We start from the raw sequence: 16,861 nt of genomic DNA on the forward strand, positions 1-16,861 counted from the left end.
TGGAGAAAAATCACAGAATGTATTATCTGACCTGAGGTCTTTACTTTACTTACAATAAAATTGCCCGATTTATCTTACAATTCTCACTTGATTTGTCTTTCTAGGCACCTTAACTTTTGAGGAAGATAAAAGTGCAAGAGCAGGGCTGATGTAAATAAATGAATAAATAAACTTTAATAGCTAACACAATTACTGGTAACCCAGTAGTTTACATTGTGGGCTGTAGTTTACATTGTGGGATGTCACAGTTTTCCCTTCAGTGCAGTTCCTGTGAGGAATCCAGTCTACTTCCAACATCCAGTGGTGTGACCCAGCGAGAGAAATCATACGAAATTAACCGCCGAGTTGTCTACCATGCTATAGAGAGTGGCAGCGGTTATGAAGGCCTCGCCACATTCTGTGGTATAATGAATATGCCCTGCCTTTCTAAGCCTGCCTACTACAAACAAGTGGACAACATCGTGGAAGCTGTTGAGGATGAAGCAAAGGATGACACAAGAAAAGCTGGAGAGAGACTTTGGCAGCAGATTTTGGAAGAAAACCCAGAGAAAGATCTGGATGATACTCTGGATGCTGTTGTAAGTTGTGATGGCACTTGGGCCAAACAAGGGTTTACCTCATTAACTGGAGTGGTTTTTGTGATTTCAGTGGACACTGGGGAAGGTACAGATGGATGGTGAGTGATGGTGATAGTAAGGTCTTTAATTCTGTTGAAAATGTTTATGGTGACATCAAAGGGGAGAAATTAGACTGTGTGGGACATGTACAAAAAAGAATGGGCAAACATCTGTTAAACCTAAAGGCCAGAACTAAAGGGAAACTAGCTGATGGTAGACCTATTGGTGGTATAGGGAGACTGTCTGACACAAGAATAAAGAAGTTCCAGAAAGACTATGGACTTGCCATTTGGAAAAACACTATCAGGAAATCCAATCTAGCAAGAAGGGAGGTGGAGGTTACAGTTTATGCAATGAAAAAAGAACATTATTGCAATTCTCCAACACAATGTTAAGTCAAATGACCTTGCCAAACAGCATTGATTTTGTCCACCAGGTGAATCCTCTTGGTGTAAATGGAAGCAAGGTGAAGCAACGGGAACATCTACATACAGTAGTGATAACTGTTTGCCAGAGGTCTTTCTTGAAGTCTTGAAACCAACATTGATGACTCTAAGTGACTCTAAATTGCTAGAGAGGTGTGTGTTGGGAACAACACAAATTCCCAATGAGTGTGTCAACTCAATGGTGCGGGTACGGTGTCCCAAACATAAACACCATGGTGCAAAAGTGGTTCGGTCTGCTGCGGCATCAGCAGTCTGCCACTACCATAATGGAGCTTCCAGTAGGGTATAAATCATGGATAGGCTTTGTATCCCTGGTGGTTTATGCAAAAGAGAGGCAGCACATGCAAAAGACAGTAAGAGATTGGCGAAGTCTGATTTGCAGGTTATGCAAAAGGAAAAGAAGCAGTGTCAAGGGGAGCGACTTCTGCAGACTCGTCGAGAGGAAGCCCTTCGAGAAGCCAAAGGAGTTACTTATGAACCAGGAGGCTTTTAAATTGCTTTTAGATACTCCTGTGGACAAAATATGGACACTTGGCCCACTATAGTGGTTACATATTGTAAAAAATTAAGTTTCATTGCCATCTGTAAGTTTAAAGGCTATTTTCTCATTGCGCAAAAATTGTCTTGAAGAAAAGATATCTTGACAGCAATTTATCTGATTGATCTGAAATTTTCAGCATTTGTTCCTCTTGACAGGTTTTGTGTTATAAGCAGAGCAATTTTCCATATGATGTACATGCTTAAAGTTATGAAGTGAAACACCCCTCTGATTTCCTATGTCAAATTTAATCAATCATCATTTAAAATGTTTTTAACATATAAGAAATCCTTCTGCTTATAACAATAAGCAACATGTCTTCTTTGAATTGATACTAAAAATGTTATTTTTTATTAATTCCAGAAGGAGTTATCTTTTCTTAAGTAAGCCTTGGTAGAACCCAGCAGGTGGCACCATTAAATGAGTGGTATCCCATTACAATTGACATGTGGAGTGTGAAATATTTATTTCATGATCTTCAAGTCATAAGCTTTTTACAGGGATGAGTTTATTTAATTAATTTAATAATTTTACATATTTGTGTATTTATTTATCTGCTGTTCTTTTTCTTTGCTTTCTATTCTTATCCTTAAGCTGTAATGATCTTTTCATTTCTAATTTGCTTTAGACTCTTAACAAATTGTTGTTGTTGTTGTTGTTGTTATAGTTTGCATAAGTTTTGAATTAAATCCTAGCTATGAAAATGAGTGAAAAATGGGTATTTTTTCAGGTTTACCCCCTCCTAACCCCGTGTTGCCTTCGGATCACCATCACTGAAAAAAAAAAAAAAATCAGCATATATCGTAATCTTTTTTGTTTCAATTTTCTTTTTCAAAATCAGAGAGGTTACCCTACGATCTCCTGTACAAAAGATAACTCAGAAGCCACTTTTTATCTCCAGTTGTTCCAATCATGGATAGGCTTAGCCACAAGTTGCTTTTCGGCAACTTTTCGGCAACTTTTGAGATTTTCGGCAACTTTTTAGAATTTTGGCAACTTTTAGAATTTTCGGCAACTTTGGGCTTTTTGATTTTCTTCGAAGCCACTTTCTTCACGTTTTGAGCCGCATGCATTTCAATCCGCAAAAGTCTCCATTTTAATCCATAAAATGCACTACAATGACCGACAAGATGATGATAACTGGTGTTTTTGGCGAAAGACCGTTCAATTTTGATACGATCGAGATTCGTTGTTTAATTTGCTATCCGTTCCTCTAGAATTTTATTCTCAGTGCTTTCTAAATATCTGCCTCTCTAATACGCATCTCTGTACTCGCACAGCATTTCGATAAAAGTTTGACAAAATTTAACAGTTTTCTCGCAAATGTAATTCTGATTTCACGAGAGTAAGATGAACCGTTTGAACGACAACTCTCGTCACACGTCAAAGAGAAAACTGCGCGCGCAACTCAGTTAACATCGTTTGATCCTGACGCAACTCCCCATCACTACAATAATATACATGATCATTAATTTTACTCACCTCCCCTCAGAAGCTTCCTTTTCCTCCTTTGACTTCAATATTTTTTTGGCATGTTTTCTAGAGATGAAGAACAAAATAAGTTGTCTTACTTTTCATGAAAAACAACTCGGTGATCTCCCTTATTAAAGTCCATTCTGATGTGAGACTCATACATAATTCTAACTGACCAACGACAGACAAATAATACACGGTCATTATAACGGAGACATCCCTCGCAGCGGAAAGATATAATCAGATCAGTGTGACCTGGTGGTGTGGCGTAAACATACAAGCGGCTAAGGGCAAGTTATTTGTCAGGAAGGTAGTCCATTATCGACAATTAATTTATTGTTCGTTCACCGCTGTTTTTGCAAGTCTTTTTCTCCGTTCTAGGAAAGAACGATCTTTGCTTGTGACGCGCGGTCTCGTGATTTCGTGCTTAATAATGTCGGGGTGATACTGTTTAAATGAAAAATCTCTTTCCTCGACACTTTTCAATTTGGCTTGTAATCTCGATCTTTGATTCTCTTAATTACATTTGATAACTACAGCTCCTATGAGTGACCAGGTTTCGGAGCTAAGTAGTGCTCTAGCTTTTGTTATTGAGGTGACAATGGCCAAGCCGTCAATATGTCATTTTACTATTCAAGCACACGTGTCCAGCGTATCAAATTCATCCATGTAAAATGAATCTTATTCCAAAGACAACCTTTTTCCAATTAGTTGCTTTCTCCATCTACTGTATCCCCGAATCCACCATAAGATAAGGTGCGAGTTGGACACTGAAACAGCAAACAGTAAGTACTGTTGGCACAATCTTATCAAACTTGAGGTGGCTCTCCCAGAAGCCCGCGGTGGCTTCTTGGGTCCCCTCGCATTCTAGCTGTTATCGTTGTAAATAAATATTTTTATTGTTAAAGTAAGGCAAATAAAGATGATGACTATGAAACTATTATCTCACGGCAGGATCAATATGATCAATATCTACTTTTTCACACCTCACTTAGTAAGGCGAGGCGCAGTGGCCACATGGTAAGTGCACTCGACTCCGGATTCGAGCCCTGGCATGGCTGGGGACACTGTGTTGTGTTCTCAGGAAAGACACTTTACTCTCACAGCGCCTCTCTTTCGCGCCCAGGTGTTTTAAATGGGTACCGGCGAATATGATGCTGGGGTTAGACCCTGCGATGTACTTGCATACCATCCAGGGGGGAATAATAATTCTCCTAGTCCCTTCATGCTACGTAAACCCATCAGCCGGCCTGATGGGCCACTTGGATCGTAAACAGACTTAAGCATAGTGAAATGTTCAGCAGGCAACCGTGGACGATACTCCTACTCTTGTACGTTGGATCAGCGATGATCTGATCGGCCCAAAATAACGAATATGAAATATAAATATAGAGGCAAGACCGATACAACGTAGATAGGTGAATTTTTAAGACGGAGCACTATATTTCGGCTGGCCAAACCAGCCTTCTTCAGGTGCAGTGGGAATTTACATCATGATGTAACAGCGGAAATATGTAAAACTAATTTGATTGACAATGAGATAACAATAAAAATAGAAATAGTGAGCAAAAATAGAAATGAAGTAAGGTAAATTGGATAAATAACTAGAAACTAATACATTTCTTCGCGAGCGTTAAGGCCATCTGGATAAATAGTGTTGCCTCTTGAAATTAAAAAAGCTTCCCTGGCCTTGCGTATCGAGTTTCCCTTGGAAAACACTTTTCCGATGGCGATTAGCTCCATGTCGTGAGCAGAGTGGTTAGGAGAGGAAATGAAGTGTTCTGCCGCTGTAGTAGGTTTAGATTTAGAGTTAGGTTTATTAATGGTACGGCGGTGTTTATTAAAACGGTCTTTTAAACGTCGTTTAGTTTCTCCTATGTATTGTAAGTTACAGCGGTTACTCAAGATTTTTATCTTTTTTTTCATCAATATCCTCATTTTTTTTGACAGGCGAAAGCTGGCTCGATTACTCAAAACCACTAGTGCCACAACCCTCGCCGGAGATCAGTCAACCCGCCGCTTTTACACAGGCTAAGAGAATGGGTACCAAACTTTTTTCGAGTCATCCAAGAGCCAATTACAAGTCATCTGATGGCATATGATCATCATCGTGACTAATTATGCAGTTTCAGCCTCCTAACGCTTGGTGCACAATTTATCATTCATTATATATTTATCCTCATCCCTCGCATTTGCTGAGAGTCATATGAATCAACCAATATATAAAAAGAAAACACATTGACGAGAGTTATTCTAAACATCGAAGGTAAGTGAAGTTAGTACTAGATTGCTAAGTTTCTTTACTATGTGAAGTATAATTATTATTTTTTAAATGTTTTTTTTTAGTGGATTTAGAACTGTATTCTCTAGCAACTTAAAAGCGAAATGATCTTTAGTACTGCTCCAAGCATTCAGCTGTTCTTCTTTTGGAAAGAAAGACAAATACGAACTTAGATGGAATAAAACAATTCGCGTTTTCAAAAATAATTTTTTAAGCTGAATCGACACAAGTGCATTTATTTTTGTGACTGTTTAAACAATGACTTTGATTCTAAACGTTACAGTCTTTTTTTACTGAAGCGCTCTACCCGCACTCGTTGCTTAAATTCTAAGATTCTATTTTTTTAAATAAAGTTTTAGGCCGATAGCAAAACCCATCGGGTTTTTTCACTTATTAATGCTTTCAGTTTTGTTGAAACCCACTTGACATTTTTAGAACAACAGAAAGTTTCCCTGGTGATCAGCAATAAGTTGATTACTTATAGGTAAAAATTTGGGTAAACACATTTGTTTCATTAAACGGCTATATAAATTCCATCTTTTCATTGCATTTAATGATAAGAAAAATGTTGTACTGATTTTAAACCGATTTTCTAAACATTTTCTAAAATTTAGCGAAGTGAGAAATTTACAGTGTTCTCGTACAATCGGCTAAACAACGCTTAAATTACGGCAGAGACATAGTTTCAAGCACAATCAATTCGCTTTGATCTTACTGGTCCGTTATTCGGTCAACAACTATTTCTCTACAGTCGTTAGTAAACCAGCATTAAGAGCCTCTTTTACGAATATACTTTTAGCAGGCACGTCAATCTTTGACCGTAAATTTATGCAGTTACCGGTTAGCCAAGCAATTAAACCCCAGCAAAAAATGGGGGTATTGAAATTTCTCCGTAAGCTGATTGGGTGCAATTCAAACACAAAGGGGATCCTACAAGCGGGAATGGCATTTGGCTAACCGAGAGCCGAAAATCCCACAATAATCACAGGGGTTCTTTAAAACGAATTCTGAATTTGAGTCAAATTCAAATCGCATGCGTAATTCCTCTTTTTCTAGATGATTTTTGTTCCCTATGACTTTGAGTAAATGGTTCTCGTTTCATTTGTAGACACCCACTAATCGTTCAGACACTTTTCTTGTGCTATGTTCAGCTTGACGGCGAGAGGAATAAGCCGAGCTAAGCAGCCAGGCAAGTAATCGTTTGGCGTGAATTATGGTGTATTTTTGTCAGGAGGGATATTTCAGCTTACCGGTGTTCCGGTGTTCCGGTGTTCAAAGCATTCGTTCCAAATGCGAACATATTCATTAGCAATTAATATTGACGAATCTGTGACTGTGAAGGCGCATTACTATTCGATTGGGCAGTCGGAGAAAACTCTCGAATCTTTATATCTGATTTCAAAGTTGCTAAGTGATGGTCTTCAAAGTTAAGAGTGAAGTCTGATTTGTGCGACCGAAGCTTGGCAACATATTCGCCACGTTTGCAGTGGTCTATATTGATTATAGGCCATTCTAAGAGTGACTATATAGGTTTATGCCGACGTCAATGTCTGCCAACTGACATTACTTTACAAACTATACCTGCTGTAGGAATGCCTGACGGGAAAAATGCCAAGCTTGGATTTCTTAATTACGACATTTCCACCGCTTTGGAAGAACTCGACTTCACAAGAGCATTCGGACCGGGGATTTTGGCGGCTTTGTTCTATGGGATTGTGTCGGGATCGATGTCGTTTGTTAATAAGGTAAAAAAATCTCTAACAGCAGCTTTAAACTGTGATGGAAGAGAACGAGTGAGGGATAATCATGTTCCAATTTTGAAATAAATCAAACTATGTTAACTTTGCCTTCACTGATGAACAAATATCGTATGACCTTACTCAATGAATCACATTATGTAAGTTTTGTATCCGTACTTTTATCACATAAAAAACATCTGTTGGCCTATCAAACTTCAATGTTTTGAGAGTAAACTTTTGAAGTTTTCCTGCCCATTTGGGTGAAGGTTTTGCTTTGCCTACTCACTTGAAAGAGTTTTGTGCCTGTTGGCGGTGGCATTTGTAGTCAACAAACAGGGCAAAAATTTCAAGTGGGGCGCATCACTGATCACCTACTGATAAAATCAAGTGATAGATCTCTCACAGCTCGATAAAAATGACCAAACACTCCAATCAGTTTTTGTGGGAATATATTTGTTTACAATCTGTTGGTTGGTTGTAAACTTGCTGGTATCAAACTTTGATGTTTTCCTGTGAAAACTTCGAAGCTTGATAGGCAAGCAGAAAATGTGTTTATGCCACACAGATGGTAAACTTTGTATGGCTGCTTTAGTAATAGCATTGTGTGAGACTAACTGTCGTCACCAGTCACAAACAAGACAGAAAGGGCTTGCATAATTTGTCTTAATTATAGGTGTTTTTCTCCAAACTAAGGAGGTTTATCCACCGTGTTTTGTGTACTTAAATGATATATAACACAAAAAGAAAACACCGGTAAATACAGTTTGAACTTTTATAATATGGTCCATGGTAAAACAAATTATTGGTAGGATTTAAGGGAACATTTGTCTCCAAAATGTGTTATATGCAAGGACCATCTTTAGAGCTCCTGACTTTGCATGTAATGACACTCCAAGAAAAAGTCATCCCAAACAATTTTCTTGGACCATATGGTTCCAATGGCATCTTATTAAGAGCCTGCTTAAAACCAGGCTGGCTCTACATGTGAATGCGAGATCTCACTCAACCACTCTCTCCATGGTAGAAGTTTCAATGTGATTATGTGAGAAGGAGGGCTGGCTGAGTTCTTAGTTTTTGTGACCAAAGCTGGTAAATGTAAGGCCATGAACAGAGATAACACTTGAAAGGTCCTATCACATTAACTGTGGTGATTTAAGTGAAATTTTTGCTATGACTTAAATGATCCTTGAATGAAGTCTCTGTTTATTTTAGATAAAGAAATTTACAAAGTAATGATGGCAGGTCTCTGATGTACTCATTTCTGTGAAAATACTTCTCTTGTAAATTCTGACCTTTAAGAAAGGAAGTTGTGTGTGTGTAAATCCAGACAACATTCTGCACTGTAGGGAAACAAACAAGTAGCTGTTAACAATTATTAAGTGATGATTTTATCTTGGCAGATTGTAATGACCTCATATACCTTCCATTTTCCAAATGTTCTCATGTTGGCGCAAGTGATTATGTTATCCATTGCTGTTGAAGTTGTGAGGCTTCTAGGATATTCCAATACACCAAAGTACACTCTAGAAAGGTATATCTTACAGTTAGTGTGGAGTTTATACTCTAATTCTAATTATGATCCATCAATCTTTTTGCTTGTGTGCAGTGGGTCTAAATGTGAATACCATGTTTCTTTGAATAAGGGTCCACACTCTAGATATAAGTGCCCTTCCTCGAATAGGCACCCACCTTAGGTCATAATATCAAAGAACTGCCCTTTTAAAATATAGGCCCCCCTTTTGTCCCCCACTTTCTTAAATCATAGAGACACTATGGAAACCTGTTTTTATTGCCACTTCATTTATAAATGTTTAAGCTTCAACTACTACAGAATTATTACAGGTTAATAGTTTGTTATTGAGCCACCCCCCTCTATCAAGTGTTAAGTGTCCTCCCAATCATTGCCTGGGCATTTATTGAAGGAAATATGATCTGCCTCAGCTAAAAGTGGGTAGTACATGCATCTGTTGATATTCCTATATAATTGGTGTCACAATCCAGTTTTTCTGGCTAAAGCCAAAACATATTCATGGTAGCCATTCCTGAATTTTGCATCATGCTTAAGTTGGCCTTGATTATGGTTCTCATCTTTTGCTCCATGTGTTTTTCTCCTGTTTTTCTCGATTTCATCGTCAAAACTGAACGTTCTCAATTCCAAGTCCAACAGGAAACAGTGGACCAAAGCTTCCTTAATACAATAGATGTACTGTTATACCACTGCCCAAATCCAGCTACTTGATATTTGACAGTGTATTTTAACTACCCATACTTTGTAGTTGTAGTTTTTGAAATTCAGACTACATATCCATAGCAGAATATTGGATGACTGTAAAGGGCAGTGGATAGCATTATCCGACCTTCAAACAACAATTGGGCTAGTGCTAGAGTCTTTTGCTTTAAACCCCCTGTGATCTTGGCTCCCTGGCTAGTTGTATCTTCAAATGTGATTATAGCAATTTCATTTAACAGTTTGACTGTGTTTTCCTTGTATATATTTCAACAGAGGAAAGATGTTTTTTATTCCTTCAATATGTTTTGCCCTTCACACAACATTAGCTCTTCAAGCCCTGGATTATTTGACTATTCCAATGTATGTATAATCTGATGCAACATTATTTTTAACTCACCCTGATATTTGTATCAATTTATTAATTTAAAGGAAATGGGTAGAGACAGTTGTTGTGATTTGTACTTCCAATACAGTCAACTCTCTCTTGGGTGGACACCCTCAGGGGTAGAGACAGTAGTTGTGATTTGCACTTCCAATACAGTCAACTCTCTCTTGGGTGGACACCCTCAGGGGTAGAGACAGTTGTTGTGATGTGTACTTCCAATACAGTCAACTCTTTCTTGGGTGGACACCCTCAGGGGTAGAGACAGTTGTTGTGATTTGTACTTCCAATACAGTCAACTCTCTCTTGAGTGGACACCCTCAGGGGTAGAGACAGTTGTTGGGATTTGTACTTCCAATACAGTCAACTCTCTCTTGGGTGGACACCCTCAGGGGTAGAGACAGTTGTTGTGATGTGTACTTCCAATACAGTCAACTCTCTCTTGGGTGGACACCCTCAGGGGTAGAGACAGTTGTTGTGATTTGTACTTCCAATACAGTCAACTCTCTCTTGGGTGGACACCCTCAGGGGTAGAGACAGTTGTTGTGATTTGTACTTCCAATACAGTCAACTCTCTCTTGGGTGGACACCCTCAGGGGTAGAGACAGTTGTTGTGATTTGTACTTCCAATACAGTCAACTCTCTCTTGGGTGGACACCCTCAGGGGTAGAGACAGTTGTTGGGATTTGTACTTCCAATACAGTCAACTCTCTCATGGGTGGACACCCTCAGGGGTAGAGACAGTTGTTGTGATTTGTACTTCCAATACAGTCAACTCTCTCTTGGGTGGACACCCTCAGGGATTGGGGAAAAAAGTGTCCATTAGTGGAACTGTCCATCTACAAGAATTATTCCCAGAAGCAACTCTTGTTAGTATCAAACAAATCGACAGCTTGCTTTCCTGTGGAAAAATGAGGATCTGACAAAACCTATCACCACTCTTCTGTTGCTCTGTCAAAGTTCGTATTTTTGCTAATTTGCTAAGTAAAGACAAATTTATTGCCAAGAGTTGATTCTTATCCTTGGAGTGTCCGCTTATAATAACTAAAGTTTTCGATAAGCAATTAAGGATAAAAACCAGTGATATTAAAGAATGACGTTTCGACGGCTCCATGTCATCATTCTCCAATTCAATTCTGCTTATGAGAGTGTAAACAACTGAAAATTCCAATTTTCCATTTCAAGTGTCTGTGTTGGCTTATAGTAAAGAGTGTGAGGTTATGGGAATGTGTCAATACAGAGTTTGATTGGAAGGCAAATAGGTGAATTAAGAAGTGTCCGTAAGTAGAATTGTCCACTCATTAGAATGTTTGTTAGTGGAGAGTTGACTGTACTTATTTTTAAATCACTTAACTGATTTTTATTATAATTTTTTTCAGTGTGGCATATGTTATTCACGTGATCATTAGACCCTCCTTTTAAACCATTAACTTTTAAAATTTTTATGCCAATATTTGATGTATAATCAGCACCTTTCATTTGGTAAATTTAGAAATTGTTATATGACCAGGGATTGTATCAGGAAGGAGGAGGAGGATATGATTTGAATTTTAAAAGTTGCTGTATTTGTTTTGCAATTAAAAATATTTGCAATTGAATAAGTAGATTCCATGCTGCCATGTGTCTGTCCAAACATAAATGACAGATAATGTCAAATTGTAGTAACTGAATACTAATACAAATAGGCTTTTTCTGCAGGCTACACGCTTATAACTCAATATCTGTTAACTAGTTAAAGATAAGGTTTTCACAGATTTTAGTCTACAGGGCCCAGTTGTTCAAAGACTGATTAGCGCTAACCCAGGGTAAAATGTTAACCCCGGTTTCTAAATTTCTCTGTTCAAAGGCCTTTTTGGGATAATTTTCCCAATTCTTTTAGAGCTTTCAATCATCAAATTGTAGATAAATGGAATTAAAGTGAATTTTCTTTTAAAACTTTCAGATCTGAAATCAAATTTCACACCAACCGTGGGTTTTCTTAACCCGCCTTTGAACAACCAGGCCCTGGTCTTGTGTGAATATTTTTATGCAGCTTAAATTGTAAAGGAATAATTTGGATATATCAACAAAGTTGAAGTGGTAAAATGGCCACCGTAACGATTCCAAAAGCTGACGTTTCGAGCGTTAGCCCTTCGTCAGAGCGAAAGACGAAGGGCTAACGCTCGAAACATCAGCTTTTGGAATCGTTACAGTGGCCAATGTACCACTTCAACTTTGTTGATAATTCCAAGTTATTTTGTTACTTCCACCGACGCAGCCCCAAACAGTTTCTTTCGAAACTATCAGCCTTCATAAATTGTAAAGGGAGAAGATTGGAGATCATTAAGTCAAACAATATCATTACAGTATTAATTAAAAAGCCCTCACTTATAGGCACAAGAAAATTTCTCACTTATTAATGGTTGATATAATTATTGTTTTCTTTTCCCATTTAAGGTACAATGTTTTACGAAGACTTCTCCCCCTGACAAGTTTGTTGTTTGCTTGTGTTATGTTGAAAAAGAAGCCATCCCTTATGGTTGTTACATCTGTTATTCTTGTTGTGTTTGGTTGTATTACAGCAGGTGAGAAATGTCTCATTTTTAAAATTTTTGCTTACATGATGGTGGAAAATAGATCAATAACTGAGAGAACTATTTTATCCCCAAGCTCAAGATAAACTGCAGAATGTGTTGTCTGTTATAGTCACTGTGGTAAAAGTATTTGCAACAGAGAGTTTATTCAAAATTTAGCAATGTTACTAATCAATAAAGGCTTATAGTTTCTAAAGAAACTGTTTGGGGCTGCATTGGTGGGGGTAATGAAATAATTTGAATATATCAACAAAGTTGAAATGGTAAATTGGCCACCTTTACAATTATAAAAGCTGACGTTTCGAGCGTTAGCCCTTCGTCGGAGCGAATAGAGGAATTGTGGGTTGTGTGTGCTTTTAAAGGCAGAAAATGGAGCTACGTCTGCCTTTAAAAGCACACACAACCCACAGTTCCTCTATTCGCTCCGACGAAGGGCAAACGCTCAAAAAGTCAGCTTTTATAATCGTAATGGTGGCCAATTTACCATTTCAACTTTGTTGATATATTCAAGTTATAATGTTACCAATGATTTGGAGGTGAGACTCTTTGCTGATGTTTGTTTTTTTTTCTCTAGGATTTGGAGATCTAGAGTTTTCAGCCTTTGCTTATGCCTCTGCTCTGCTAAGTGTGATTTGCCAGTCTTTCTATCTTACCTACATCCAAAAGACAGGTGCAGAAAAGGGTCTATCAGCCCTGACTGTACTACATACAAACAGTGTCAACTGTATTCCTCTTCTGCTAATTTACACATTGTGCAATAAAGAGCTGCTGGCAGCTCTAAGATTTGATGGATACTACTTCATTGAATTTCAGGTTTGTCTCAGAATGTGCATTACAGTATTGCTTTTTAACTGTTAAAAGTAAAAAAAGAGCCCTATTTGCATGACTTTACGCTGGGACAAAGAGTATTACAAATGCTAACTCTGGGGGGAAAAAAAAGTGAACTTTGAAAATGAAGGTGAAGTTGTCCTGCAAACTTGAGTTGGTTAGTGGCCCATGTGAAGAGATCCTAATCCTGGTAAACCCTTGATTACTCAAAAATACCTTCTATAATTATGATGAGTTTTTTTCCTTTTTGTTATTTGTAAAATACACAATTCAGTTTTATGACTGCAAAGTATTATTCAATAAACAATCTATCCTATCTCATCTATCTTATCTATCTATCTATCTTTTTCCAGGCTGCACTTTTTCTTGACATTGGGATGGGCTGTATTTTGAGTTATTCTCTATTTTTATGCACAACAATGAACTCAGCATTAACAACAAGGTAAAACAAGTATGATTATTTTTATATTTACTTTAATTTGCACATGTTAATTAAACAATCCATTTGTGTTTTACACATATAAATACATTAGAATCCCAATTTCTTAACCCTTGGTTTCTTGGAACTTCTGATACTTTAAACCAGAGCTGGCTTTCCTCCTCTTGATATACATGTAGCTACAGTATTTTAATTACATGCATGGAAAACTTCCGGCATGTTCTTTGGCTGAGAACTTGTCAATTAATTCCAAACAGTGCAGAAAGTTGAAATTGAATTGATTGACAAGAGAAAGCAGCACAAAACAAAATGCTAGACAGGTTCAGAGGAAGTAACAGGGTTTAAGTTGAGAGTTTGAAGGAGAATGCCAGATAAAAAGTGCCAAACAAAGCACAAACAATTGGCTAAAAGTCTGGAAAGTTTGGGCTTCAAAGAAATAAATTGTTAATAATATTAGTACAAAACAGGATGCCATGAACAAAATTCCAAGGAATTAACAGAATAGTTAGAAGATTGGGAAGATTATAAGCATCAAATGCCCTTTATAATTTTCTCAAAGACTAAAAATTTCACTTGCCCTTTGGGCTTGTGAAATTTTGTAGCTTTTAAATTATTTCACTCTTGCTGATTTATCCCAATTGCACTCAAAATTTTGTTTTATTGTTTTTAGTAAACACTGAGCTAGAGCAGTTTTTGACACTTAAGTTGGTTTTATGGCGTAATTATATTGTCCAGGTGAAGATGAAAAATCCTGTTAAAAAAAGTCCCGAAAATGGCAGTTTTTCAAGTCTTCATCAGAGTTGTGTAAAGTTGCATTTCAGATGAATGTTTTACTGTATATGTTTGATTAAAAGTGACTGGTTTCTTTCAGATATTTGTTGCATACCTCAATAAGATTTGTTAGAATTTCAATTATCAAGATCCATTTTTTTTCAGAGGCAAGACATGAAATCTACTGAAAATATTTTCTTTGAAAAATATACTTTTGCTATTTGGAAATAGAAGTTGAAGTACCTCATACTTAGTTTTTTTGGTTCAAAAGAGAAGGATGGAGGTGGAGAAGGGGAGTGGGGAAGGGGGACAAAGGGATTAGGGTTTGGGGGGAAGGGGGTGGTATAGCAGTTGCATCCCAAAGTCAATCCAGGATTGCAGTGGTTGTCATCACTGAAAATATGTGTCATCTACACCAATGTGATTCAAGATTTAAACCCATTGCAACTTGGTCACATTTATTTGCAATCAGTTATCAGTGGGTCCCTGTGTAAATTCCTTTTTTTTTTTTTTTCTAGTTAGACATTTCCAATTATATTCTGATTGGTTTAGTGATAAAATGGCTCCCATTTGAGAGGTGCTCCAGACTGTAGAAAATCATTAGAAACTGACTCTTCTTTTCTTGTCAGCCTTGTAGGTGTCGTCAAAGGTGTATTGACAACCATCATTGGATTTTACACGTTTGGTGGAGTGGCTGCCACATCTTTAACACTTATAGGAGTTTCCCTAAATACCCTTGGGGGAGCCTTCTACTCTTACGCTAAATACTCAGAGAACATGGCATTAGGAATTCAGAAACATTTCCACAAGCATACTATAGAAATTGAGCCAGTTCTTGCAACCGAGGAACATATAGAAAAGGAAAAGATTGGATCTCGTGGCCTTACCAATTGGACTCAAAATAGTTTTGTGCCTGACGACTCCATGAGGTCATCTGCTGTTTTTGTAGAGGATCTTTCAAACGACTCAGACTCGGGTTTAGGATAACTCGCAGTTTGACAATGGAAACTGCGGTAAGAGTGATCGTATGGGTCTCTCAGATGGTAAGCTGGCTCTGTACCTCACCTTACAGTTTTACCTTGTGATTTGGAGTAGAAAGTTGTTTAAATAGGAAAAATACACTTCGATTCAGGGAACTGGCATTATGCTATAGCTGAGGCCTTCAGTAATGGTTGTTTTTCTGACTGGGCTATCTTGACCAGTTGTCACAGCAGTAAAATGAGTTCAGGCAACTTTGACATTGGCATAACTATACAGTGTCGTGTTAAGACTTAAGTCTTAAGGCGAGTTTTTCTCCAGTTTAGGCTCATTTCCCAATCTGGGAATGATCATCAAGGCCAATAGGTCACAAAACTTCATGTACCAACCATCTCAAACGTGTATCTTAACCTTCTTATTTAATTTTATTATAAAAAGGTCTTAACTGAAGAATATTTTTACAGTTGATATTATAGCAAGTACACCTCTTTTTTAACAGCTGCCACACTAAAACTAAGATATGAATGAACTAATCAATAAATACTGCGTGCAAATGATAAAATATTCAATAAATGAATAGTACAAGTTATTATATATATCGAAAGATAAGCCATCAGTGCTCGGGAACACATTTTTGTACCTACAAAGCAAAAAAGTCTCTTCAGATGGGGAAGGCTTTATTCTCTTGGTGACGTACAACAAAAAAGGATATCAAATAGATATCTTTTCGGAAAAAAACAGTTTGGTGCTAAATATCTCATCTTTTAATATGTATATAGTTAAATGTGAAATAATTTTCGCAATTGAATTGTCATACTACTAGGAAATGTTATACCGGTTCTAACTTGAGGAAAAATTTTCTTCAAAATAAAGTTAAAATTACCGGTCCATCTTCAATATGCAAAACTTTGGACTGTCTGTTATTTTGTGGTACATGTATATTGATCCAAGTCCCTGTCTGTCCACATGTTTGCGTTTCTGTCTGCTAACGGAGATCTTTCTTCTCCGATTTGGTCTTCCGCATTTGAGTAATGTCCAGTACTGAATGCAGTTACGAAAACTGCGAAATTCACGAGAATTAGCAAGACCATCGACGAAGTCTACGGAATTAATTCAAGGGTTACAAGGAATAACATTTACGAAAACTGCGAAATTTGCCACACCATTAATGAAATCTACGAAGGATCACATGGAAAGCCCAACGAAATTTACGAAGATTATCAAGTTTACGAAAACTTCGAAAGTTAAGATACCTCGCTAGACCATCGACGAAAGCTAGAGCTCGAACCCATGTTCTTTGATCCATTATCTAGCGCTACACCATTATCTACATCCACTGTGTAGATAATCCACTGTTATCTACATCCGCTACATCCATTATCTACACCACTGTGTACCCCAATATGTGAACGGTCGAAATTAATGGTCAGAGTTCCCCTAAAATTTCACGCATTTTTGTAATTGTTTCAGATCAGGATTAAAGAAACTCAGGTTACATCAGGAACCTCTTCGACTGTTCCTGCATGACAACAGACAGATCAGAATTACACACCAGTTAATTTGCTC

General features: G+C 37.5%; 2 protein-coding genes and 2 long non-coding RNA genes across 6 annotated transcripts in view; 2 read left to right on the top strand and 2 right to left on the bottom strand.

Annotated features, from left to right (window-relative positions):
- Positions 1-2,328, top strand: part of LOC111328191 (uncharacterized) — a 4,068-nt gene extending 1,740 nt beyond the window's left edge. The window contains exons 1-2 of one of the 2 annotated variants that reach the window (XM_088744810.1): positions 1-676; positions 1,054-2,058. The exon at positions 1-676 is cut by the window's left edge and continues 1,740 nt beyond it. In XM_088744810.1, coding sequence (XP_088600936.1) covers positions 240-676; positions 1,054-1,057 — 441 coding nt within the window. In that variant the 5' untranslated portion in view covers positions 1-239 and the 3' untranslated portion in view covers positions 1,058-2,058. The other variant, XM_088744809.1, reaches the window with a different exon arrangement.
- On the bottom strand, positions 2,243-3,867 carry LOC148716582 (uncharacterized). The gene is made up of 3 exons (XR_015995246.1): positions 3,772-3,867; positions 3,084-3,140; positions 2,243-2,374 (listed from the first exon to the last, which is right to left on the bottom strand). It is a non-coding gene; the product is annotated as an uncharacterized LOC148716582 (long non-coding RNA).
- Positions 3,868-5,155: 1,288 nt separating this feature from the next.
- LOC111328202 (uncharacterized) lies at positions 5,156-15,889 on the top strand. 2 transcript variants are annotated; one of them, XM_088744808.1, is made up of 9 exons: positions 5,156-5,340; positions 6,464-6,544; positions 6,946-7,100; positions 8,495-8,637; positions 9,598-9,684; positions 12,143-12,270; positions 12,854-13,092; positions 13,461-13,549; positions 14,947-15,889. In XM_088744808.1, the coding sequence occupies exons 2-9, from the start codon at positions 6,499-6,501 to the stop codon at positions 15,302-15,304; spliced, it is 1,245 nt and encodes a 414-aa protein (XP_088600934.1). In that variant the 5' UTR covers positions 5,156-5,340; positions 6,464-6,498; the 3' UTR covers positions 15,305-15,889. The 2 variants fall into 2 exon arrangements, with proteins under 2 accessions (XP_088600934.1, XP_022788321.1); XM_022932586.2 differs by having other exon boundaries at positions 5,162-5,340; positions 8,495-8,625.
- Positions 15,698-16,855, bottom strand: LOC148716583 (uncharacterized). Its single transcript, XR_015995245.1, has 2 exons — positions 16,549-16,855; positions 15,698-16,395 (listed from the first exon to the last, which is right to left on the bottom strand). It is a non-coding gene; the product is annotated as an uncharacterized LOC148716583 (long non-coding RNA).
- Positions 16,856-16,861: the final 6 nt, after the last annotated feature.

The sequence above is a fragment of the Stylophora pistillata genome, chromosome 14 (assembly GCF_964205215.1).
Source record: "Stylophora pistillata chromosome 14, jaStyPist1.2, whole genome shotgun sequence".
NCBI classification, from domain to species: Eukaryota; Metazoa; Cnidaria; class Anthozoa; order Scleractinia; family Pocilloporidae; genus Stylophora; species Stylophora pistillata.